Source organism: Chroicocephalus ridibundus, chromosome 7 (assembly GCF_963924245.1).
Source record: "Chroicocephalus ridibundus chromosome 7, bChrRid1.1, whole genome shotgun sequence".
In the NCBI taxonomy this organism is placed as follows: Eukaryota; Metazoa; Chordata; class Aves; order Charadriiformes; family Laridae; genus Chroicocephalus; species Chroicocephalus ridibundus.
Genome location: NC_086290.1, coordinates 24,249,678 through 24,275,116, shown reverse-complemented (window position 1 = coordinate 24,275,116; position 25,439 = coordinate 24,249,678). Strand labels below are relative to the sequence as shown.

Sequence of the window (25,439 nt, the reverse complement as noted above, 5' to 3'; positions counted from 1 at the left end):
TACCACCTTGTTTATTTTGGAGAACAGATTGTAAATATTTACCCTTGGTCCTCTTCCTTTTATTTTCCTTCCAGATCTGGTCACTAACAGCCTCCTCTGGTAAGTTGACTGTGAATTTGATAGATTGCTGAAAATAATTTTTAAAAAGTGATATGTATAACATCAGAGAAAGAAGGAAAGACAAAATAAAACCAATTTTAAAACTCTTCAGAAATTAAACTAAATGAAAACACATTTATTTTTTATTGTCAGTGCAGACAGTAACAACCACACTGTAAAAACTTCAGATTCTGTGACCACAAAGTATTTTACAAGATTTCCAGGTTTTCCCATTTTTGAATGAAGAATAAGTTCTCGATGCAGACTGGACAGCTGCAATAAATTCTAAATGAAACTGCACTGCATTTTACTTTCTTTTTCTCGAATCACTCATTTTAAATTTTTCACTCACTAAAACCATTTTCAAAGACTAAGCCTTTGTTCTAGGACAAAGACAACACTTACCAATAAATTGAAAAATTCATTTTTCATCCAGCAGTGCTCACAATATGGAACTGTTTAATAGGGAAAGGGCTCATTTAATATTAGAGTCCTAAAACAGTAAGGTGACCATACCACTGTCAGCACGCAGTCAGACTCAAGACAGATAGTACCTTTCTCTTTCCTTCTCTCTGCTTTTCCTTTCTTTCTCTTTCTCATCTACTTTAGGAGGACTTTTCCTCATCAGGAACCGGTTTTCAGGTACAGGAGGAATTTCTTCAGGACGGACAGTAGATAAAGGCTGTGCTTCAGGGTTTTCATCTTCACTTTCACTGGATGAGCTTTATTTTGTATTAAAAAAATATTTATACTTAAGGTGAGTTATTTGGATGAGAGAAGACCTTTCAATCTAAGTAATTCAGAAATTCTCTTAATTCAATACACGATATCACAAGACACTCAGGAAACAGAGCTATTTCAGAAGAGACTTTTCTTTCCCAAAGATATTGCAAAGATACCTTTGGAAAATGTCCAACTGTAGTAGATTTCTGACCAACATTTTTTATCTATGAATTCCAATGGTGCAACACTGAACATACATTTACTCTCTACTTAGATACAGCTTTTTTTTTTTTTTTTAAATTCTTTTGAAAAACACTATCATAAGGGTTAAATTCAGATTTTACACTAGCGGATATAACTGGCTACAAACTATCATAATTCCAAGCAGTTGGTATAAACAAACTCGTGTGAAATGGGCTTAGTCCCACAGAAACAATGCTTAGGCAGCATTGCCTTAAGTGAACATTTCTTACATTTTACTGCTAGCTTAGAAAAATGTGACTTGCACTGACACTTACATCTCACATTGAGCTATAAGCAAAACTATTGGATTAGAAATAACATTTTCAGAAGCAAGTTTTGAGTTTTATTCCAGTGAAACTGCAAGACTTTTGGTATATCAGACAGAAATAATGTTAAATATATTAATTTATTAATTTTTTTGTTTAGTTTTGCTTTTATTCCTACATACTACGTTCTCGTAAGTCCCACTGCACATAATTTAAATTGAATTGCACAGAAGTCAATGTAGGGAAACAAGCTACCACCACCCATTTCAAACCAAGCACTCCTGCAACTTTTCAAGCCAAATATATGTAAGTCTTAGTCCCTTCCTTCACTCCGTTACAAGCTGCAGCACGTGTGCACATGGACACATACATGGATATGCACATGCCCTTTGCCACCATATCAGAAAAATTTAAGCTTGCATATGGAAACTAATTGTCTCCCAGACTTCAAAATACCTACTTCACTGGTTATAGAATACTATTCTGTAGTTATAGGACAAGAAAACAGTACTGTACGGTGTACATGCAACAAAACAAATCTCAAAATTGACCTTTTCTTGCTTTTCTTTCTCTTTTTCTTTTCTTTCTTATGTTTCTTGGAATTTTTCTTGTGTTTCTTTTTTCGTTTTTTAGATTTCTCCTCCGAAGCACTCTCAGAATCCGATGATGAATCAGAAGATGATTCTGAATCACTTGAACTTTCCGAGTCACTGGATGAGGAAGACGATTTATGTCTTTTCTTCTCTTCTTTCTTGGCTTTAAGTCAGAATAGCAAAGACACATTTTAATATCAAACACTTCTAAATAAACCTCAGAAAAATCAACTTATCTAGTACCTGCCTGAGCTTCCTGTAACTGTGTCATGAGACTACTTCATCAAAATACTTCAGAACAAATTGAAATTTTGGAGAAAACACTGTTTCTCCCAAGTACAATAAAGGCTATATCTAGAAATATGTAAGAAATTTCCAACATTTTGTATTTACAAAGCTCTAAAGTATCAAATTTATACTGTCAAAAACTTGTAGAACCATGTAAATTTTCAGATGATGTTTTATAAAACATAAACTACATATGAAGAATTATTTAAAATTTATTTAGAAAGTGTTTATAATAAAATAAAATTCTTTGGCTTCAGGTTTAACCTGACTTCATATAAAATAGAACATAGACTAAACTGCTTACTCATTGAATTTAGCTCAACCTTCCTGCTAAGTAAAACCACGTTCAGAGAACAGTCCTAATACTCCAGCTCATTGTGTGTTGTTTGGGTTTTTGGTTTTGAGTTTTTTGTTTGTTTGGTTTGGATTTTTTTGTTTTTAACAGAAAGGTACAAATAACTTGCTAACCATCTAGTATGGAAAGAAACCTTGCTAAAGAGCAGACTAGTCCTTAATTACATATTTCACCATTTCTTGTGTGGCTGCAAGAGCTGCAAATCAGCAACTTACTGGCAATCTGATATTAATCTGATAGGAAATAACCCAAACCCAAACACATCTTTTTATGCCCTTTAACTGATCTGAGGCCTATTTAAACTATTAAAAGTGATGTAAGTATTATTTCAGAGTCATAGAATTGCTGAGCTTGGAAGGGACCTTTAAGATCATCGAGTCCAACCTTTAACCTACCCTGACAAAAGCCACTTCTAAACCATGTCCCTCAGTGCCCCATCTACCCTTTTTTTAAACACCTCCAGGGATGGTGAATCCACCACCTCCCTGGGCAGCCTATTCCAATGTTTAATAACCCTTTCAGTGAAAAAATGTTTCCTAATATCCAATCTAAACCTCCCCTAACGTAACTTGAACCCGTTTGCTCTCGTCCTATCACTTGTCACCAGGGAGAAGAGGTCAGCCCCCATCTCTCTACAACCTCCTTTCAGGTAGTTGTAGAGGGTGATGAGGTCTCCCCTCAGCCTCCTCTTCTCCAGGCTAAACAACCCCAGCTCCCTCAGTTGTTCTTCATATCACACTAATTTGAAAAATATACAATAAAAAATGTACTATAAAAACTTCACTAAAGAATGTCTAGGCTTCTGAGTTATGACGCTTCAGGTAAAACAGCTGAATGGTATGGATACTCCTCAAATGTGTTATGAAATTCATATAAGGTTATTGTCCAGAAAATTAAAAGCTCTATCTAGAAAATCAGGAAGAGCACACTGGTTGTCTTTGGACTGCTGTAGTTGACTCTTCTAATTAACATCAAATATTATTTTACTTTGCCATTGCAAATTGCAAAGATAGTCCATCATTCACTACACACAGTGTACACATCACTCACTACACATACACACTACACATACTACAGCCACAGACAGAAGAAACAGAACCTTCACCGTTAAACAGAAGAAAAATATATCAAAATAAATACTGATGTCCAAACTGCCTGTTTCCTCGTCACAGCAAACAATCCATGTTTTAGGGGAACACCTGTTAAGACCTTAGAACGGGCTTCAGATCAGAGACAGAAATTAATTTTAAAATTGCATATGAATCCTAGCTGAGAGTATTAGCCTATTTTGCAAAGCTTTTAATAGCTTGCTCTATTCAAAAAATTCATGGTTTACAGAGATATTATCTGACCCACATCAACATACAAGCAGTTCAAATGCAACCTCCCATCCCCTGCTCTTCTTCTGCACAAAACAGGTAAGGGAAAACATTAGGTACCAAAGACAGGATTATGAAACTTCTCAGACACAGAGAACACCATGTTTTAAAATAGCAGAAAACATAAAGGTGTCTCCCTGAATAGCCTAAGTTTTTTTCTTTTCTATTAAAGACAGAGATATTAAACTGTTGAGTCTAGCCTAGCATTTCTTCTATTTGTTTTCACTTGTGCCCAACAAGTTGATGCAATTTGTATTTAACTATTGTATATCAGCCATTGTTATAAAATAATTGAGGCAAGTAATTAGAGAAACTCTTGTAAAAAATAAAAATACGTTACGGTAACTTTCCTATTAAGACAATTTTTGTCCTTGCTGTACAGAAAGAAAGTCCTCTTGGGTATTACAATAACTCAAGTGTCAGAAGCTAAAAGATTCCAAGAACTTCAAAGAATTACAGGTTATTAACCAGCTTTTTACTTATGAACACCCTTGATTTTGTACATATGGATGGGGAGAAAAATTCCACTTCAGAATTCCCTGTTAGCTATCTCTGATCATATATTACACTTACAGGTGTCCAGAAGAAGAAGTCAAAGTGGCAGCAGTACCGAATACTAAGAAGTATCTACTAACAGCTATTCAACTTCTAGAGCGCAGCTATTTGGAAAAATAATTCTTTTATTTCTATATTAACAGATTAGAGACCTGAAGGCAAAAAAAAGAAAAAAGAAAAGGTGATACTCATGTAGAGAACTTGAGGTGGAGGAAACACTTCTATGAAGAGTAGATCTGGTAACTGCCCTTCTGAAAACACAAGTGGCTATATAATGGAACAGTGTACCAGTTTTTAGAATTATCGATATTAGATTCTCCAACTGCTTAGCACATATTAGCGAGCTGATGGACTCTTGCGAGTTAGCAGTAAGTATCCATAACTGCAATAACATGAGCTCAAGGTGGAAATTCTCAAATTCAACACTAACTTGATCTCATTTTTGCAAAACTACATGATGAGAGGTAGCAGTTTTTCAAGGATCATCAAAAGCAATAAAGCTTATATAAACTCCTTGCTACGTGGGTCAGAGAAGAGAATAAAAATGAGTATTGGGGATGAGTCTTAATATAATACTTAGGGATGCATTATTTGTAATACAAAGCTAATGCTTCCTACCAACTTAAAATTTCAATGGGAAAAAAAATTCTTATGGGTTCCTAATGGAGAAGAGAGTCGGCATTTCTCAGAAAAGCAACAGTTAAGCTCTCATTCATAGCATCACCTCTTATTATTTTTGTTCTGTATATAGTTATTGAACGTAAAACAGTGAAATCTCAAATATATGTAGCTGTCATATTTTACTCCTGTTGATCCATCTTCTCATCTACCATGCCTTTCCCAGAACACCTTCTGGCTGTAGACTGCGATGTGTTGATGTTCTAGATCTATCAACAGCCTTCAGCATTGTTCCAATGTTTTCATGACAATATCCATAATGAAAGCTAAGGTAGTATTGTTATTTATCTTCAGCAAAGCATTAGCTGCTAGCATTACATCATCTATGTAAGCCAACACCCCTTTTGTAGCGATCCAGCATCCTACACCCAGGTTCCCATTCAGAATGCAGTGATATATATAGCGGTCAAAGATTTCTTCTTCACAGTGATGCAGAACACTTGCTTTCAAAAGAATTGGCTAAGAGAAAATACCTGGATGACAGCAAGCTAGCTGGGGCTTAATTCAGGTAACAGTGCATCAGATACACGGCGTGGAAAAACCTCAGCAGAAATGACCGTTCAGCAGCAAATGCTATTTTGAATACTGAACCAACCTGGTGCTGGCCAATTACAGACCGCAACAACAAATGAAACCAGTCCTGCAGCATGAAGGTCAGCGAGAAAGAACTTGTGCTTTCTATTTACAGTCCAACTGTCCCAGCTCATTAACTTCAGGATCAGGTTTCAACTTATGACCACATCTGAAATAAATACATCACTTCCTACTCCATTCACTGTGACCTATAGTATATTTGCCAGACTTCAGGAACTACACGATCACGCTGCATGGCACAGCCAAGCACTCTCAGCTTGCCATGGACTGTAGCAAGTCTTACATTATCCACGTGATATCAGACTCCTGGACTTGAAATGAGGAAGTGATCTGGACAGAATGCAGCAAGCTCAAGCACAAAAGTCAGAACCGATGATCTCATCTTGTAATTCACAGCAGTGACACTCAAAGACTTAATGTAAGGTAATTATTTGTTTATTTCAGGACATTTAGACAGATATTTTCCCCAATAATTTTTTCCAGTCTTTAATCACCTTGCTGTTCAGAGTATCAGGTCTTTTTCTCCTATTTTGCATGTGTTTCGCATCAATTATTTGCCATGGGTTCCTATTATGTCTTTCACTACTTGATTAAGGACCCACTGTTTCTTAGAACGGAAATTATACACAGTAATCCAGTCCTCAGACATATGCATTAGGGAACACTACCATGCTTGATTCTTGTTGATCAGACGGCATTGTTACTGTGAGGAGTCCTGTAGCACGAATGCCTCTGGACACAGACGTTTTTGTAGAGAAGCCACCTACCCCACAACTGCAACAGCACAGGAAGAGGTAAAGAAAAATAAGGGCGGGGGGGAAAGGAGGAAAAAAAATAATAGTCTGGAAAAGTTGGCTGACGATGATGTGTAACGAGCTTGCAGAAGAAATGAGTACTCTAGGGATTGAAGGGGTAAGAAAAGAGAAAAGGGAGGAGACAGGCATCACAAGTCCAGGTAAGACGTGACTTACCAGGATCACCACTTTCTGAGATGGCTCTTATTCCATAGATATTTCATGATTCCTAGATGTGTAACTCTGTACTCTGCATCGGTGCTTGATAATTTGTACTGATACTTTTTTTTTTTTTAGAAGAAATTGTACTGATAGAATGACCTAATTACAATATTGCTCTTTGATGAATTATGAAGGCAGCTGTTAATCTGCCTTAATCGCAGAAAGCACACTTTTATGAGCAGTGACTCTACAGGGGCATCTGTAACATCAATGAAGATCGTGAATCAAGCCTAGCACTGCTGTGTACAGAATCCCCTAGAAATAAACTTTTAATGAGAAATCTTCATTAAAGGCTCTCGTTAAAAAGTCCCCAATGCACATAGCCATTTCATTTTTTTGGTTTTGTTTTTGAATCAGTATGTCAGTGTCTCACATTCCTGAAAACATGCCAGATATACCTTTGATTAACCAAAGTCAAGATCTCAAACAATGCAGCCAGCCTTGTTCGACTAGATCCCCTTGTGCAAAATTTTGTCAACTAGTATCAAACTCCCTTTTGTCTGTAAGAAAAAAAAATCCAAAGGAAAAGATGACAAACACTTCACTTTTCTAGGTGATCGTCCTCTCAAATTCCAGGTGAAAGCTTCTGCTCTAGGCCTCTGCAATATTATAATTGTGATCGCTGTATCATTCAATTTACATAGCATCTGCTAACTTGGCTCAGTCATCATCCACTCACCCCTAAATAAATCCAATTCTTCTGTACAAAGAGACAGATTTACTTCCTTCATAAAGCACTTCATCTGTGTATTCACCATGACAACCCAAAAACGTGATCATCTTTCCTCAACTTTAACCTAAGAGAAAAACATTCATACTAAGCACGTAACTTCTACTGTCATTCCTTCTGCTAGTGCCATCTTGGCTTCCCTGCTAAACCCCAAGAAGAATCTGTTCTATTTTCATTCCATAAAGACTTCTCTAATTCCTTCCTTTGTGTTGCCTACCAGTCAAGCTCATGCAATAAATATTTTAGTTAAGCCTCCCTTGCTATCATAATGTACCCTCCCACTGAATCTGCCATTATACTTCCCTCACTGACAACCTCCTTATTCTTTTGTCTTACCAGCAAATTCTTAGAAGCAGTGTCCTCTGGTAACTGCCTCTCATTTCAAAGCATCAGTTCCCTTTTGCTTCCCACAGTTAAGTGCCACAAACAGTCCCACGGTTAGATGGCCCTCTGTTGATGATCTTCCATGACACTGCTCACCTCCTAGGAACTGCTCCTCCTATCTGGATTCCCTGGCCTCTTCCATACATTGACAGGTCCAAGGGCCTCTCCTGCTCCACCTGTCAGGTTTGGACTGCAGTTTGGCAAATTTCCTTCCGCTGATGTGATGACAAACTGTTCCTCCTATCTCCACGGCCTCAGGTCAGCACAGCTCATCAGTAGTTCCATGCTGTGCATTTAGCAAACAGTTCCAGCCATACTAATGTCTCTCACAGCAGCACTTGATTTCCCTTTGCAGATCCTACAGACAGCCCTTCCCTTTCAATAGCAGGATTCTTCACTCCCCAGGATCTCCATTATGGTCTGTCAGGCAGCACCTTCATCAGGCCAGCTCTGCAATAGTGACCATTAGGGCCCACATCTCCCTGCCCTCAGCTCTGCCGTCCACCTGCTCAATGCTGGTGCCTAAGGCCTCTTGCTCCCCAAACACTCCTGCTGCCCACCATTATCTAGCACTGTGCCTCATAGTCAGTTGAGTGGGCTATCCCATCGCCCTGGCATTGATCTCCCCCCGTGGCACAGCAGACCATCTACAGGAAGCACTGTCTCCAGGATCCCAGCAGTACTGAGGCAAAGAGGTACAGGGTGACAGACAAATGGGTAGGACCAGACAGTCAGATGTTTCCAGAAGCATGTTCTCTTTTAGAAGATGATAAAGGAAAAAAACATTTTGTATTTATTTTATTCACTCTTTTGATGACAAGTACTTTAAAGCCCTGCATAATGGCTTTAAGTCATCAGACTGCTCAGTGCCAGAACTTCCATTTAGCCATTCAATTTCAAGTGTCCTACACTGGACTAAAAAAAGGAGTGTAGCAAACCAAGGAAGACATATATACAGAGAAGGTATCTCACCCACAAGCTTCACCCATTCTGTATCATTTTATTTACTAATCTACACCACCCATGCACTTTCTAACAGATACCATGCTCCTGAGTACTGTCCAGAAAAACAAAATTATGTCCTAACACATAGGGTGACTTATGAGCGAATCTAAGAAGTTCTAGAACCTTTCAGAAGTCAGGAGCCATAAGATAACTTCGCTTGGAATTCTGAGGTATTGAAGAGATCACTTCAGACTCCAAAGTCATTCTGCTAGACATGACAACAGGTGAACGCAGAACTGCATCAAAAAAGCAGAGGAAAAACTAAGAAGCTCAAGTTTGAATGCCTGTATTTTCCTTAGGCCAAAGAAACAATTATTCTTGTCTTGTGCTTCAATATCCTCAGTGCAACCCTTCACAGTATGTATCAGCAGAAGGTGCTATGAATGAAAAAGCATGATGATCCCTATCCTAGCTCCTACCAAACATGCATCCTGTGTTTCCTCTAATGAGATTCTCCAGAGTGGCAGCAACATCTTAGATTGAGCTTTATTTTGTAAGAGAAGCAGAATCCAATCTCCAATGCCATGTTCAGCTCTGGAATGATCATGCAGAGCATCCCTTCCAGAACGAAAGGCAGGTTCTGTCATATTCCTGTTTAAGAATATAGCTTATAGTAACTTAGAAAGGATATCTGCTAAAGGGCTATTCCACTCTGTTCTGAAGATTTACCCAAAAGAATCATGAGGTTAAGTTCAATACCTGCAAAAAAAGCAGCAGTTATCAAATAAAATCAGACTGCCATCAATCTTCTGAACTTAGCACTCTACTTTCTAAGGGCCAAGTGCTTGCCAGCTTTGTACTAAAATTTAGCTAGTATAATGAAATCCAACACAGGAGAAGCTCTGAAGAAAGCATATATGATATTTTTTTATGTCTTACGCATCAACACCTTTTAAGTTTTTTTAGAAGACAAACTGTACTGCAGTGTTATTCACCTTTTCATCAAACGTCCCTCCATTCATCATGAGTAAGTTTCTAAATATTTTTATAAGAAACCAACAGGGAAGAAAATGAGCAAAATTACCTCATAGTTTGTGTCTATGTAAATGTACAGTTCAACTTTACCTTTGGATTTTGGAATTAACTCTCCACAACTCAGTATGCGTACTTCAGCGTATGGTTTACTAGATGCATCTGTTTTCTGGTTTTCTATTTCTCTCACAACTTCCTGACCTGAGATGACTTGTCCAAAAACAACATGATGTCTGAAGAATTTAAACAAAAGTAAGAATTCTTAGTACTTAATTTTCTCAAGGCACTTTCCAAATAAATGTAAGAAGATAAGAGATGCTTACCCATCTAAGTGAGGTGTAGGTTTAGTCGTTCTGTTGTTTCCAGATTTTGATTTAAAAGAGAGAAACAAAGTCAGTATTAGTGGAAAGCAGTCAGCATTTGAAGCATGTCATATACACATATGAAGGTGAAAGTTATTTTGAGTGAACTAATAAAATTGAATAAAACTAATAAATATTATTCTAAGTTTGTGCACAGATAAAAGTACTTAATGTTTTATTCGTTAAACTACTGTCCTGGTTTGAGGTAAAACAGAACCAATTTTCTGTTCAGTAATTTCACTTTTCAGCTGAGCCTCTTCTACCCTTGAACATCCAGCCCAGTACCGGTAAGCACGGCTCCTCCTGGCACCCGAACCATGACAACTACCTATTCAATTCATTACTTTGATTATCACATTTTACTGAACAAATGAAGCGCACATGAATTTTTAGATGGCATCCTCATATAGGACGTAAGTATTCTATTTATTAAATTATATAAATATTACCAGGAACAGATACAAAAATTAAGGCAACTGTCTCAGAGCAGGAAAACTGCAAATAACCTTCTATGTATAGAAAGAAAATAGACACAAATCAAAGGAAGAAAAAAAAAAAATACCTGCACGTACAGATTATTTCACAAAGAAGTAGATCTGACTTTCTTTCAGTTTCCCCTACACTAGCATTACTAAGGCATACAGATGTCAGCCATGGCAGAAGTAAAAAACTGGAAAAATTACAGTAATGATCAGTCAAAAATCCCCAAATAAGGATCTAATGGTAAGTGACATCCACAACTCACCATGTTAATTAAGGGCATGAAATATGGAAGTGATGTATTTCAATAATGTTCTCTGTAGATAAATTCAATTTAAGAAGAGCCTACTGCAATGTATTTTAAGAATTTAAGTTTTAACTGCAAATAAGACTACATTGAAAAGTTGTTTTGTGAGAGAAGAAACCCCCTCTACTACTTTTGAGATCCCCCAGAGCTGTTTTGCTTCCTTCCAGACAACACTTACTAGAATAAAGTGATAAGAGTCCTACAAGGAACTAAGAGGTTTGCTGTATTGCCCAGGTTAGAACACAGCTACCAAAAACTACCAAAAGCTCTTCTGCACAGACAATAAGCACTAAACACAAAAGTGATAAAATAGTCAGGCTCCTTAAACAGCTGTCATGGTTTGGGCTGGGCTGGCTAGTGCATTAGGAAAATGGCTACTTTCATGCAACTTTGGGAAAAACCACCAACTTTGGGTCTGCACAGGAGCTAGTCTTCAATATTTAAAAGGATTACTTTTAGAGCTTACAAATGGCAACCAATGAACACATTTCAGGATAGCACAATACTTACATAAAGAACTGTGAACCATTTGTATCTTTCCCTCGGTTGGCCATTGAGAGGAGAAATTCTTTGTTGTGCTTTACAGCAAAGCTTTCATCTAAAGAAAATGTTTTCAGTTACTTCAAATATACTACATATGCTTAGATAAATACTACAATCTAAGTAAACTCATCTTTATTAAATAAATCTGGTAGTCATTTCAGTAGAAAGTTGTATAAAAATAGATTCAAAATAATAGCTATTCGTTTACTATGTTATTCCTTCCATTCTAAACAATGCAATTTAGTAAGGAGAAATATGAATTAATGGTTTATAGCCTGAAAAAAACCTAAAAAATTGAGTATTGCTGTTCATGAGATTTGCTTCCTACCAACATTAGCAGAGACCTCATCATTTTAAGTTGTTGCTCTTTCCATTCTGCATATACTGATCACTGTCTTTCTGGAGCAGAAGTATTTTAGGTGTGTACTAACTATTAAGAAACCTCTCATTTTCAGACTGTTTTGCTGTTTTATTATTTTTTAATACACATGGATATCCAGTTTGATAGCAACCACAAACAACTTCCATTTGTCTGTCAGACACCCAGGTGAACTTATCAAACTGAACATTAAGAAAATATAAGTTTAACTTGAATGAATCCTACTTCTGATGAGAAAATAATTGTAACAGTTCAAACTAAATCACAATGAAACTGTGAAACGTAATCACTATTCTTCATTTAAGACATCTATAAGAGATTATCCTATCTCACTCTTTTCCCAAAACAGCATAAAGGCTGTTGGGGACCCAAACTCTTCAGCCAGAGGAAATTTGCTCAATATTGTTTAGATGCAGACGGCAGGAGCAAGCATTAACAAAGAAGAAAAGCATGCTGTATGTAAGGCTGTGGTTTCACATCACACAGTGTCACTGGCAGTGAAAGGGACAGTCCCACTCATTCTGCAGCCAGCTGTACAATTGCTATCTGGCATAGCACCAAGTGTCAATCTAATCCTATGGTGAGCTGGTTAAGAGATCCACAAAAGCAAAAACTCCCATGAATTCAGTTTCATGCTGTGGGTGAGTTGAACTGCCAACTTGCAACTGCCAGAAGGTATGGTAAAGGTTTTGTTCTGTGTTCCATTTCCCCCAACCACACACTTCCTCAAACCCAGCTACTCATTTGTGTTGGTTTGTATGCGTGCCAAATTACTGAATTGGGTCCACTCACTAATATGGAAATAAATACATTTTTTTCTTGCTGCAACAGTCTTTGGGCATTTTGGCAAGCTCAATCTGCTGAAAGTTTGATCTGAATGCGAGTCAGTGCAAGGTAAGACCTCCTCCCTCTTCTGGCAGTTGCAAACTGTTGTTTCAACTCAAGGCCTGATATAAAAATGCAGCCTGGCCCTACTGAAATAGAGAATAATTCTTTTGATGGTTTGTTGCAAGCTCAGACAAGAACCAGTGCTAAAAGAAAAGTGGCAGGGAGGAGAAAGAAGTGTAACCACTCCTACAGGTGGAAACTAGCCAGCACATGGGTTTAGATGTAATACAAAAAACTGCTCCAAGAACCACTGAGATGCTCCACTGCATTTTGGACAAACAGGCTGGAGAAACACACTGGAGTGCAGAAGAGGTACTTCTTCTGCAACATTGACTGAAAAAGAACAAGGCCTGTGAGAAAACTGATGGCAGCTATATCACTAATTCCTTTTGGGTTCAGGAAAGCAGGGATTTATGCTTTCTTTTAAATAAACATTTGCAAGGAAACCTGACTCCATCACACCTTTCTCCTTTTCACTGGAAGGCAATCCCCAACTTTTAGCTAGCTGCTCAAGCCAAAAGCATATGTTCACAAACAGTTATAAAAATGTAAATCTGGTAAAACGGACAAATACAAAGGAGTTTGGTTTTAATTTTTCATTAATTAAAAAGGTTCATATCTGTTGTGGTTTAATCACAGCTGACAACCCAGCAGCTCACAGCTGCTCATTCACTCCCCCCTGGTGGGATGGTGGAGAAAATTGGAAGAGTAAAAGTGAGAAAACTCACATGTTGAGATAAAGACAGTTTAATAGGTAAAACAAAAGCCACGTGCACAAGCAAAGCAAAACAAGGAATTCATTCACTGCTTCCCATGGGCAGTCAGGTGTTCCAGCCATCCCCAGAAAAGCAGGGCTCCATCACGCCTAAGGGTTACTTGGGAAGACAAACACTATAACTCTGAACGCGTAGCCCCCTCCTTTTTCTTCCTCCAGCCTTATATGCTGAGCATGACGTCACATGGTATGGCATATCCCTTTGGTCAGCTGGAGTCAGCTGTCCCGGCTGTGTCCCCTCCCAACTTCTCATGCACCCCCAGCCCACTCGCTGGTGGGGTGAAGAGCAGAAAAGGCCTTGACTCTGTGTAAGCTCTGGTCAGCAATGGTGAAAACACCCCTGCATTATCAACACTGTTTTCAGCACAAATCCAAAACATAGCCCCATACTAGCCACTAAGAAGAAAATTAGCTCTATCCCAGACAAAACCAGCATAGTATCTTAGAAGTAAAATAACCTAACCTAAACTGGACAGTCAAAGACGCATAAGACCAGACAAAATATTAATAAAAACAACGGAGTTCAGATTTACAGAACAGAGACTACAGAACAGAAGGGAAATTGCTTAGGATAACATCAAAATAAAAGCAGACTGATAGAACTCTTACCTTCAAAAAAGCCACCATAAATGGATTCTCCTCCCCTGCCATTTCCTTGAAAGAGAAAAAGTGACAGTTACAACTAAAAGTAGTAATTAAGAGAGTCATGTTATGTGGAAGGTGCTTCGTAATACAAAATACTGATCCAACTGCATCAAAGTCACCAACATTGTTCTTCAAGATATGCAAAGGAGATCAAGACACATCTTTGTAGTCCCAAAGCAAACTTGGAAAACAAGAAAGTATTCTCCCATGTATTCTGCTATATTCTCCCTTTTTTCTTTATTTCCCAGCAGCAGATATGATATTTTACCCTCGTATTTAGACCTTGCAATGGAAAGTACTTAGTACTCCGAACACTGAGTTCATGGAGCAAAAGTGTCTGTGTGTGCATGCACATGTATAATATATATATTTAATATATACATTTACTTGTAAAGGTTCTCACACAGAAAAAAGGAAAAAAAGCAGCTGAATCACAGAATAATTAGTGTAAGTAAGTGACACTACACAGAACTCCTGCAATATTCTATCACATCAGCATTAAAGTTTTTTGTCAAAGATTCACATCCTACCTTCACTGAAATCACCTCCTTGGATCATAAAGTCTTTCACAACCCTGTGAAACAGACAACTTTTGTAATGCAATGGCTTTTGGGTGGATTTTCCTGTACCCTTTTCACCTAAAGGAGAAGAAGGAACAAAACCAAAAATTATTCTCTGTACCTGTAGAATCTCCACTATAAAGAAGTGCTATGTAAGCTCTTAATCAAAATCATCTGCTAAGCTCTGAAAAAATAGCTTGTGAGGTAGACACATACCTGTAATACCAATAAGAAACTAGTATTTAAGAAAGCAGAGCAGAAACTACCCTCTGTCTCTACAGTTACACCTGAAGAACTCCTTACTGACATTAGTATACAACTCTGGTCTCTTCCATGCAGATTGACTGAAATTAAACAGCCAGTTTAGGTTTTAGATTACTGGCATCACTCAGAAGCATGCAAGAAACACTCAGATCTTAAGTTACAACATGGCACGGTTAAGGTACCATCAAAGCTCAAAACAAAAACAAAGAGGCAGGGGGAAAGAGAAGGAATATCATTCCCTCCCCCCCCCCCAATTGCAACTGCCATCTTCCTCCCTTACATCAGTTCTGGTGCTCAAGACCCATAGGCAGACTCTGCTTCAGCTGCAACACCACCTAGTTTCCCTCCTACCCTCAAACAGATAAGGTCTCCGCTGAGTTCGCAAGATGAACGGCTCATGTTGGGTCCTGTAAATGGCAGAGCCAACCTCAAAGTAACAGCAAGGTAATCAGTGGGAGTACGCTGGAAGGAAAAGGATCTCTTCCTCTCAGTGCTGGCAAACCATTAGACTGTATTTTCCTATAATCTGAGTTATTAAACTGGCAGCTTTTGTCAAGGGCAGTTGCCTCTGAACTTGTCTGTAACAGACTGGTGCCTCCATAACGATCTGACTAGCTATAAAAAACCACTTTTGATAGGAATTTTGATAAATGTGAAGCTGTATCTGTTTCATTAACCTGGCATATGCCTAACATAGGTATGCCAGGAAAACATGGAGCTGGTGATCCCTGTTTTGATAAGACAGCATATACTTTTCAAAACTGCCTGAAAGAAATTAGTAAGGAAAACAAATAAAATCAAAATTTGAATTAATTTTCTGATGATCAGTATCATAAACACTCTGCCCATATATTTTTCTCACTATTCTTAAAGCAGCAAAGTAGTTCAGCATCTGAATTTGATTTGGAATGTTAGCAACTAAGTGTGAATTTAGCAGTGCTTGTTCCTGACCTGAAACGTTGAAAGACTTCAAGTCAAAAATTTAAAGCAGCAGCAGGGAATAACACATTTATGCAACAAATAAGACTTTTGGCTAGTTGACAGCAGATCGAGAATGCCATGGTCACATGTTAACATACTCACAGCCATTAAAAAGAATCACTTAAAAGTTCAAATTTGTTAACAAATTTTGATAATCTGATTTTGCGCCAGTAAACCTAATGTCTGATCAGATAATACCTACATTCCTGGAGACATCATGAATGGTGTACTAAGTGTTCTAGATAACTTGACATGAATGTAATTATGCACCCACACCTGATCCAGATCATATTAGTATTGCTGAGTGATTCAGTATTAACAGCTACGGAGCCTTGACTTGAAAATCAACAGAGCTAGAAGGAAAGGAAGCAGAAAACGCCGAAGACAGAAAGCACGTATACTATTTGTGTATTCAAAAAATTCTTCTTGTGGTAATAAATTTAAGTTTTGCTAAACTGTCATCATTTTCAACAAAAGCATGCAGTCCACAGGACAATAATTCTGTTTGGAAATCCTTCCAGGAGAGTATCTTCTCAGTATTTTGTTCAAGAAATAATCTGAATTTCAATAGAAGTCTCCATCAACAAAGCAAAATAAAAATGAAGAAAAAAACCCCACAAAACCAATGAATATCAGCGATACCTTTCAAATACCTCCAAGTATTGTAAGACCGAAAAGTAAGTCTGCATGGTTGACCTCTTATTGTCTACCTTTCAAGACTGGATGATGTTATATAATGTGAACAGCAATATCTATGCTAGTAACAGAAAATCAGCTTACCATGTCTGTATTTAAGTTAATTAGTGTATACTCCCTGCAACATACTAAGCTAAAGCTTTGTATTCTACATCAGATGTACACAAGAAATCAGCTAAATCTCTACAGATATGAAGAACCAATGTTTTATATACTTACTTTTATATGTAAGAAAATGTCAGGAAAAATAACATAGACATCAAACTAGCTAACATGGTATTCCATTAAAAATTACAAATAAAATTAAAAATCATAAATAAAAATTTAAAATCTACAAACCTGTGCAAAGGCAGCGAAAATTCTCACATGTCTTCGGACACACATCTGAAAACAGTTCAAAGACCACTCTTCCAGCTAGAAAAAAAAAGCTATTTTTATTATGAAGTTAACTTGTATTTGTATTATTCTTATATATCTTATATGAATATCACATTACTAAATGGATATTTTAATTTTCTTACCAGGTACATTGTTGATGGCTATGTCAAAAAAGCAACGAGGTCTCTGGACCTTTACTCCCATGGCTTCAAAAGTTTAAATACTGTAAGTAATAAAAATAAAATTTAGTTTTTCCTTTTGTGTAGTGAAACAATATGTAAGTCAACGTACAAGACAACAAAAACAGCTGAAGAGCCAACCTTCAAAAATAACAGTGAGCAAACGTAAGTATTTCTGAAGGTTCAGAAAACACAAAGTGTTTTTGGTCATTTTTGTGTTTTGTAGACTCATTTTCTTGTTTTGTAGACCCAAACGAGTGATTTTATTCATGTTTACTGCAACAGTATTAAATTTAAACTTGAGTGTTATACTTCAGATGAGGAAATACAAGAAAAGTGTGAGGATAATAAAGCTTGAAGTCCTCTTGCTATCCAGATGGTACAGGAAATCACGTAAGTTGTCTGCTCCTAGAATTCTACATCCTAGGTAAATTAAACATCAGAGAGAAAAAAGAAAAAAAAAATCAGCTTTGAGACCAAATGACTTGGTTGAGTGCTCTCCAACAACTTTTTGCAACTGCCTTTCTGCTGTTTAAACATAATAATTTGCAATCTCTGTTAGGCTCAGTGCTAGCGGCTGAGGTGGCTACCATCTCCACAGGCCAACCCACCCCTCTGGTCAGGGTTACCAGCTTCAGATCAGGCCTGTTCTCAAGGAATACATCAGCTGCTGCAGTTCACAACTCAGTTCAGTTCATATCAATTACCTGGGCCATGAACTACAGCTGTTCAAGAGAAAACACACTGCTTGTCTAGGAGCACAGAAAGGTGAACAGCCCAGGATGGTGAACTTCTACTGCTGTAGGTGAGTAATAACAACTCAAGTCAAGTAGGCATACATTCAGAAATACCAGAACTTCTGCCACAAATAAAAAGAACATTGGAACATAAATTTAGGATGGTTGCGACTTGACAAATCACCAACACAGTTACATTAAGACTTAAGCATTCAGTTTCTTAGGAATATACTTCCTGCATTCCTGTCACTGCAGTTATCAGGAGCTGCTCTAACTAGGATCCAAACCGTTCTACATGAAAAAAAATTAGAAAATACAAAGATGCAGCTCTTCCACAGTAACTGCTAAGTGAAATGATTTTGGCTTTTTATTGTTTCTTTTCCTTTTATGCTATTGCTTATCTAGTTTGAGTCACCACCCCAGAGGTATTTAAAAGATATGCAGATGTGGTGCTTAGGGACATGGTTTAGTGGTGGACTCAGCAGTGTTAGGTTTACAGTTTGACTCAATGATCTTAAGGGTCCTTCCCAACCTAAATGATTCTATGATTCTTTACCAATAATTTTAATGCACCTTTTCCCTTATCTTTGAGTATGTATATCCCTTTATTTTTGTGTAACAATCAATGTCTTAATCCCATTTGTATCTCTGGCCTTCCAACATTATGTACAATCAAGATACTCTTTTCCTTTTCTGAAGGCCCACCCTATCTGAATTACTTCAAAGAGGGGAAAAAAAACAATGACAGCAAAAGGATCTGTAAGACTGGAGTACCTTTTTCAGAATTAGGAATATAATCCATAAATTTTCAGTTCTAATTATTTTTTTATTGCCAGAAAACACTACTCAAATCTCGCCGACATACTGCATACATCTCTGCTAGAGCTTCACTCATAGCCGTGCCACAGAACAGCCTCAAAAAATTCAATTGTCACCATCTGTCACTCTCAGTTTAGGAACAAGAGACTATAAGATACCAAAAGACAGTAGTGTAATCACGTTAGTCTATATTCTCTCTGCTTGTGCTCAGCGTCACTCCTAACATTTTGCCAAGATTACACAGTGAAAAAAATCACAAGAACAATGCAAGACTGATTTAAATTAAACACCACTCAGTGGTGATTTTTCATGTGATTTTTAGCACGAGAAGACTTTGCAAACACGCAGAATCTCACTAGTTATCCTCTTAGCTGTGTAACAAATACATTAATTCACACAAGCCAGAGACTTATCAAAAGCAGCAGGCTTGCTTCAGTCAGGTTGCTCCTCTCCCTGAATTACCATTTCTCTTCTATTAGTACAACAAATTTTGCAGCCAGGCAGAGAAACAAATGGAGAAAACACCTGTAGCTGAGAACTTTTGACATTGTCGGGTTAGCAGAAGGCTGATGGGCTCACCGCACTGCTGCACAAACTCTGGGGCAGCACAAGGAAGGTGGCAGCGTGGGTAAGGGCCATGGGACAGGAGATGAGACAAGTAGGAGTGGAGACATGGCCTTCAGAACCAGCCCGGTCCATCAACTCACACCCTCAGCACGAAACATACTACACAGCTGCACGGAGGGGCAGGGGGGTATTTTTTTCTAGGAAACCTCTCAGAATAAATGCCACAATAAATACTGTTTGGTGGTAGAACTGAGGGTTTTAACTGAACTGAGACATCCAAGGACTCCGTAGTGCTTGAGTGAGGAGGGATTTAACTCCCGCTTCACAGGCAATTTGCTTGAGAAAAGTAGAGGTATGCCTTAACATTTATATACAGTATTTTAGCCAAAATAAATGCAAACTATCTTAATATGTGACACAATTTTTATTTGAAACATTGATATGACTCAAGCTAAATTGTAAACTAACCGTCAATATACCTACGTCAGTCCATTCTTAAACCAGTTTTGTAGAGGACAGGATGGGAGAGAGAAGGGAAAAATAATTCGACCTGAATCCCTGTTCTCACCAACTTTTGCTCAATTTGATGGTCTTCTACATTGTCTCATGAACAGCAGAACAAATTAATTTTAGTCTGTGTTCCAAATGTTACCTCCAATGTCCCCTGCACTTTCCCTAAATCCTCCGATAATATCCCCTAAATACTGGCTGCACTTGGTTCTAAATGGCAGTTATGTTACCTGGTCAGTATGAACACCATGACTGGACAAACACCAGGCCAAGTTAATATATCTAACTCTCCAGCTGAGGGTGCCTAATAAACCAGGCTAAAACATCAGTGATGTTTATCCTACCTACCTACAAGTCAAGTGAGCGTTTCTACTCCAATACACTTAAGTGTCTTCTGCACAGTTATTACTTCAGACAGACCTTCTGCTGAAATGTTACAGGGAAAACTATCGAGTTACAAATGATCCGTAAACTCTTCATTTCTACTAATGTAGTATTTAATACTAAACTTACATACTGACCATTTAAAACTTGTCTGTATTAAAAGCAAGTACATGAGGTATGAATGTTAAATGCAGAAACAACAAAGAAAAAGCAATTTAAAAATACCAAGAAGCAAGTCAGAAAATTACAAACATAGCTCAATAGTACTATCTGTCTAGTAACAATAGGGCTTACATGACTCGTGCATTTGTCTCTTCAAAGTTATTTTCAATTAGAACGTGGATATTCTTAACCCACAATACTTCGCATTTTTTAATAGTGAACTTGAGGGAATTTTACTAGTGAAGGAAATATGATTTTAAAGTCAGGTCAAAAGATGCACACAGGAATGTGCTATGCAGAAGGGCAATCTTGAGAAGTCAGCCCAATTCTTCCTTCCAAAACTCTGTAAGAAAAGATAATATAAAACCCAAGTACTATCCTCAAATGTTCAAGCCATTCATCATTCTCAACCACCTCCTGTTTGAGGAGCCTGTTACTAAGTAGAAACTATGCAAAATAAAACCATAAACAAACAACCAAAACAAAATCCCCACTTCAGTATATCTAACAAAAGAGGCCTGTTTGTTTTATTTCTGAAAGTGGAATTAGGGTTCAGTTTAGAGCATATTTGTATTTATTGACAAATACACCAAAAATATTGAGTCTTGTCAGAACAGCTGCATCCATAACCAACGCATCACCAGCTGTGTCCGTCAGGGTTCACATCCCTTCACACCTCCATCAGCCTCATTATTTTGTTCAAATATTTGCAGCATAAAGCTGGGCCATTCATGGCCAGGCTGCGGACAGCTGTTCTCTTTCAAAATTATCTGTGCCAATGGAAAAAGAGAACCATCCCAAACTGTTCACAAGCATTTTTCTGCCAAAGATTATCACTCATATGCGTTGATAATGCTTAAAAATACATCTTGGGGAATTTTTTTTTCAAAATCACCGCTGCTAACAAGGATCTGGTAATAACACTGTTTAATATGAACTAGCTCCTTTTGACTGAAATAGGCTAAAAAGCATTCTCAGATGTACACCAACTAAAGCATCAACGAGTCGTGCATCTCACAAGAGCTGTTTGTAAGCAGCAATAAAGTAGCATTTCCTAGTTTTATGAGGGGGGAAAAAACCCTTTAGTTGTATCTACGCTTAACAGCTCATGGGACTACCTATTTGCTTCAGACCCTGCACAGGACAGAACAGACTTGGAGCAAAGACGTATTTAGTAGGAAAAATATGTATTGCGTCCTATTCCTTCAGTTCTTTCTCTGTCATTATCAGCTCTCCCCTATTTTTAATTCCTCCTTGGCCTTGCCTTTGTATTTGTTTCCTTGCATCAATTTACAATTATCTTCTGCATTGATCTTCATTCAACATCCAAACGAAGTGAATGGTAAAGTGCATAAAGTCACATTCCTAGCATTTTATTTCAGGCCATCCACAAATGCAGGAAGACAAAACTACATTGATTTATATTGCAAAGATAACTATCTGGAATATTCAGAAATATATTTTTAAGCAAAACTTTGAGTCCAAAAACTGCAAATGCATAAAGGGAATACTGAACATACATCACATTCACTAAGGCTGTGGTTCCAGTCATTTGAAGCCAATACAAACGCGGGCGGACACCAGAACGGAGGGCTCATACATGTTTAGCTTTCATACAGGTGACCATCTAGCTGCATAATAACTACCCTTCCCTCCCCCTCCAAGAAAAGATTTGGCAGCAGCACAGAGCAGCTTAAAGTGATGGTGCAGCCGTAGGCTAAAACTGTTATATGTTCATTCTAGTACGGATTAAACTGAAAATGAATTTATTATTGTGATGTAGGAGACATGAAATTTTATTCCTAGCACCGTTCCTGTATCAGAGCTTCCAGCTGTGTTAGGATGATACTGAAGGTGTGAACAACAAAAATCCAACCAGCCCCAACCCTCAATCTCCATAATTTCCTCAGCATTTTCCCCAAATGTGACCATTGTTTCCTCTGTGTTTCACCATCAAAAAAACTCTGAATTAGCAGCAGTGACAACTAAGGAAATTAATTTTTTTTTTTTTTCATTTTACTAATCAGCAGCACAGGATTTTTGTTGTGAACAGATTTATGAATAAGTTACTACACTTGAACACATTTCAGGTTTAGGATGCTGTCTTTGCAATTACGTGGACTCAACACATCTATAAGAAAAGAAGAAAACATTTGCATTCTACACAGGTCTATGAAATTTACGCAAGACTTTCTGCATCAGAAATCATGAATTACAGGTTTTCAACCTGACTGACCCTTCTAACAGAGGGGAAAAAGCGAAACACAAAAAAGACTTTCAACTTTTTTGGAGGCAAAAAACAATTTATACACCACTTTCCATCAGGCATTACTATGCTCTAGAATAACGCTACAAGTCTTTTGGGGACTATTGACAAAGGATTTTCCCCCCCCAAAAAAAGAAAACAATAAGAGATACCTGGCAATATCAACCATTGTCTTCCATGGACACGAGGCAAGAGCCTGCTATTTTCTTAGGGAGATTTAAGAAAATGCCATCCTCAGATAGGTCCTAACTAAATATACAGTACATACTCCTAACACTACTATGCTGCATAGTTCATTTGCATGTCTTTCAGTATGATTTTTTGCAATCGTTAGCATGAATTTAGTCTTCTTGTACCAAAGTATATAAGGAATACACACCCACTTATAACTTCTCAGCTGAAAGAACATTCGGCTGAGAAGGTAGTACCCTTCTCAAACTATTTAAACAGAAATATAGGTTCCCACTAGATCATGCTCTTTGTTTTATTTTCCTAAGCCAGAGACACCTACAATGAAAAAGATGTTAAAATATCTAGCCACACTCTTGTCAATAGCAAGTAAAAAGCTTTGTTGCCAAGAGTTATTCATGATTTTCTATTATCTAATTTATGCAGAAAGTACTTTTTTTTTTTTTCCCCTGTGAAAATTTGTGAAAAAATACAGGTGTTTTCTCCCAGGTATGTGCACAAATAAGTGCCTTTTTTGGTGTTCAGTGCTCTCCCAGAAGCAGCAAAGAAACACATCCATTTCAGTTCTACTCTTCATAACCAGAAAGTGAATTAGCAAAGGCCTCAAACCATTAATTTACATTTTAATGCTAAGAAAAGCCAAGTTTTAGCGTTGTATGAAAGGGGAAAATAAGCTTTTTAAGGGTCTAGTGTTATTTCCAAGCCATTTACCCACTAGGATCCCCAAACTAAATTTCAGAAGCAGAATCCCTTCCTCCCCCTGTTACTAAGGATGAGAATAAGGCAAGACAGCATGAAGTAGTTCTTAATGTTGACCCATATTTGTCAACCATAACCCAAAAAAGCTCTATCATCTTTAATTCTCATGTTCTCCTCCTTTCTCTACACCTTTAGCTCTAGATCCTTTCCCTGCCACATCCCAGCCTCCTACCTACACCTCGCTTCATTAGAAGACAGCCAGATTTGTCCCTGGCACTCACTGACTCTGCTTCTAAATGGAAGATGGCTACTAAATGCACATGGCATGGAGGAGTGAACTGGTAGTGGAGACATCATGCTGCAGCACAGTAAAATCCTCCATTGCAGCGTATATTCTTCACTCCAAAGTCCCTCATAATCCACAGATTTTCTTAGATCCTAAGGGGAAAAAAATAAATCTTCTTTTGATAACAGCTTGATGACTGCTTATTTAACTTAAAAAAAAATGCTTGTTTCACAGAAGAGGACTGGAAAAATGAGAAGTCTCAGTAAGAAATATAGTCTCAAAGGGCACTCTCAGAGGATTACTGATGTTAGTATCCTTTATATGTTCCCCTTCAGATCTACTTCATATACAGGAAACTATATTTTTTCACAAATCTTTATAAAATAATTTTTAAAAACTGATAAATCAAGCTCTGTGAATTTATATAAACTAATGCTTCGCAGATCATGTGTAATTTATATATTTTCATCATATTTTTATAATGGTAGCACTAAAAATTTCAATCATACTGGACCCCAATGGGAATTCCCAATGAATGGGAATAACGAAACAAAATGGGGGAAAAAAGATAAAGCAAAGAACTCCAAACCTAACATCTGTCCCTGTCCAAAGAACAGCCTCTTCTGCAGGCAATACAGAACAACAACATGAAAAACAAAATATTCTCTCAGAAGAAAAGATACATCTTAGAAAACAGACTTCATGCAAAATAAATGGTCTCATGTTCCTCTTAAAACAGGGCTCAAATGATTACTAAAATATAATTAACTAGTCAAATGTTAGGCAACTAGTAGCAAAAAATTACTTCTTTATTATGGAAGATACTTTTCTAATTGTGAATGAACTGTAAGGCAATATTTAGCATTACAATGCATATTTGTCCCGTTTCAATAAACTATTTCTCCTAAGCCTCTCTCCTTCACAGCCTCCTCAATGTCTCAAAGTACGATCATATATACACAGTACTTATATAGTTTGGCCGTGGCTGCAAAGAAAAGTGAGCCTGAAATTCATTACTCAAAAATCTCTGAAGTGCCTGAGGAAATCCTTAAAAGAGAAGCAGAGGAGCCTCCTGCCAGCCATGGTAGCTCCTGTAGGCTCCGCTTCCCTAAGAGAGGCCTGCAGAGGGGAGGAGAACATGTGGCAGGCAGACAGCCCGGTTACTTCGCCTTCTAGGGGAGGAGGAAGGATTCATTCAAACTCCCGAGCAGGCACCCAGCAGCACCCGAGAGGCCGACCAGGGCCGGCGGACCCGCGGCGGGCCCCGGCCGCGGCTCGTCAGGCAGCTGAGGCAATACCGGGCCTGGCGGCCCCGACCACCTTGGGACGGTTCTGGCCAGGCCCCGTCCGCCACTTCACCTACTCTCCCCCCTCCCGCCTTGCTCCCACCTGCCTTCGGGCCCCGCTGGCAGCTCCTCGCACGCCCCCTTTCCTCTCGGGGGCCACCCTCACCTGAGACACCCCCTCAGGGAAGGGCCGGACGCCCCCTCCCCGGCCGCGGCC

The 25,439-nt window shown here is 38.1% G+C and overlaps 1 protein-coding gene across 2 annotated transcripts in view; it reads right to left on the bottom strand.

The window, feature by feature from the left end:
- PPIG (peptidylprolyl isomerase G) overlaps positions 1 to 25,439 on the bottom strand; it is a 31,529-nt gene that overhangs the window by 5,649 nt on the left and 441 nt on the right. Inside the window, exons 1-11 of one of the 2 annotated variants that reach the window (XM_063341367.1) lie at positions 17,459 to 17,476; positions 17,282 to 17,361; positions 17,100 to 17,174; positions 14,790 to 14,897; positions 14,224 to 14,268; positions 11,540 to 11,627; positions 10,204 to 10,233; positions 9,974 to 10,113; positions 1,883 to 2,087; positions 654 to 821; positions 43 to 127 (exon numbers count right to left, since the gene is read on the bottom strand). In XM_063341367.1, coding sequence (XP_063197437.1) covers positions 43 to 127; positions 654 to 821; positions 1,883 to 2,087; positions 9,974 to 10,113; positions 10,204 to 10,233; positions 11,540 to 11,627; positions 14,224 to 14,268; positions 14,790 to 14,897; positions 17,100 to 17,174; positions 17,282 to 17,342 — 1,005 coding nt within the window. In that variant the 5' untranslated portion in view covers positions 17,343 to 17,361; positions 17,459 to 17,476. Of the gene's footprint in view, positions 1 to 42; positions 128 to 653; positions 822 to 1,882; positions 2,088 to 9,973; positions 10,114 to 10,203; positions 10,234 to 11,539; positions 11,628 to 14,223; positions 14,269 to 14,789; positions 14,898 to 17,099; positions 17,175 to 17,281; positions 17,362 to 17,458; positions 17,477 to 25,439 lie in introns of those variants that run through there. The other variant, XM_063341366.1, reaches the window with a different exon arrangement.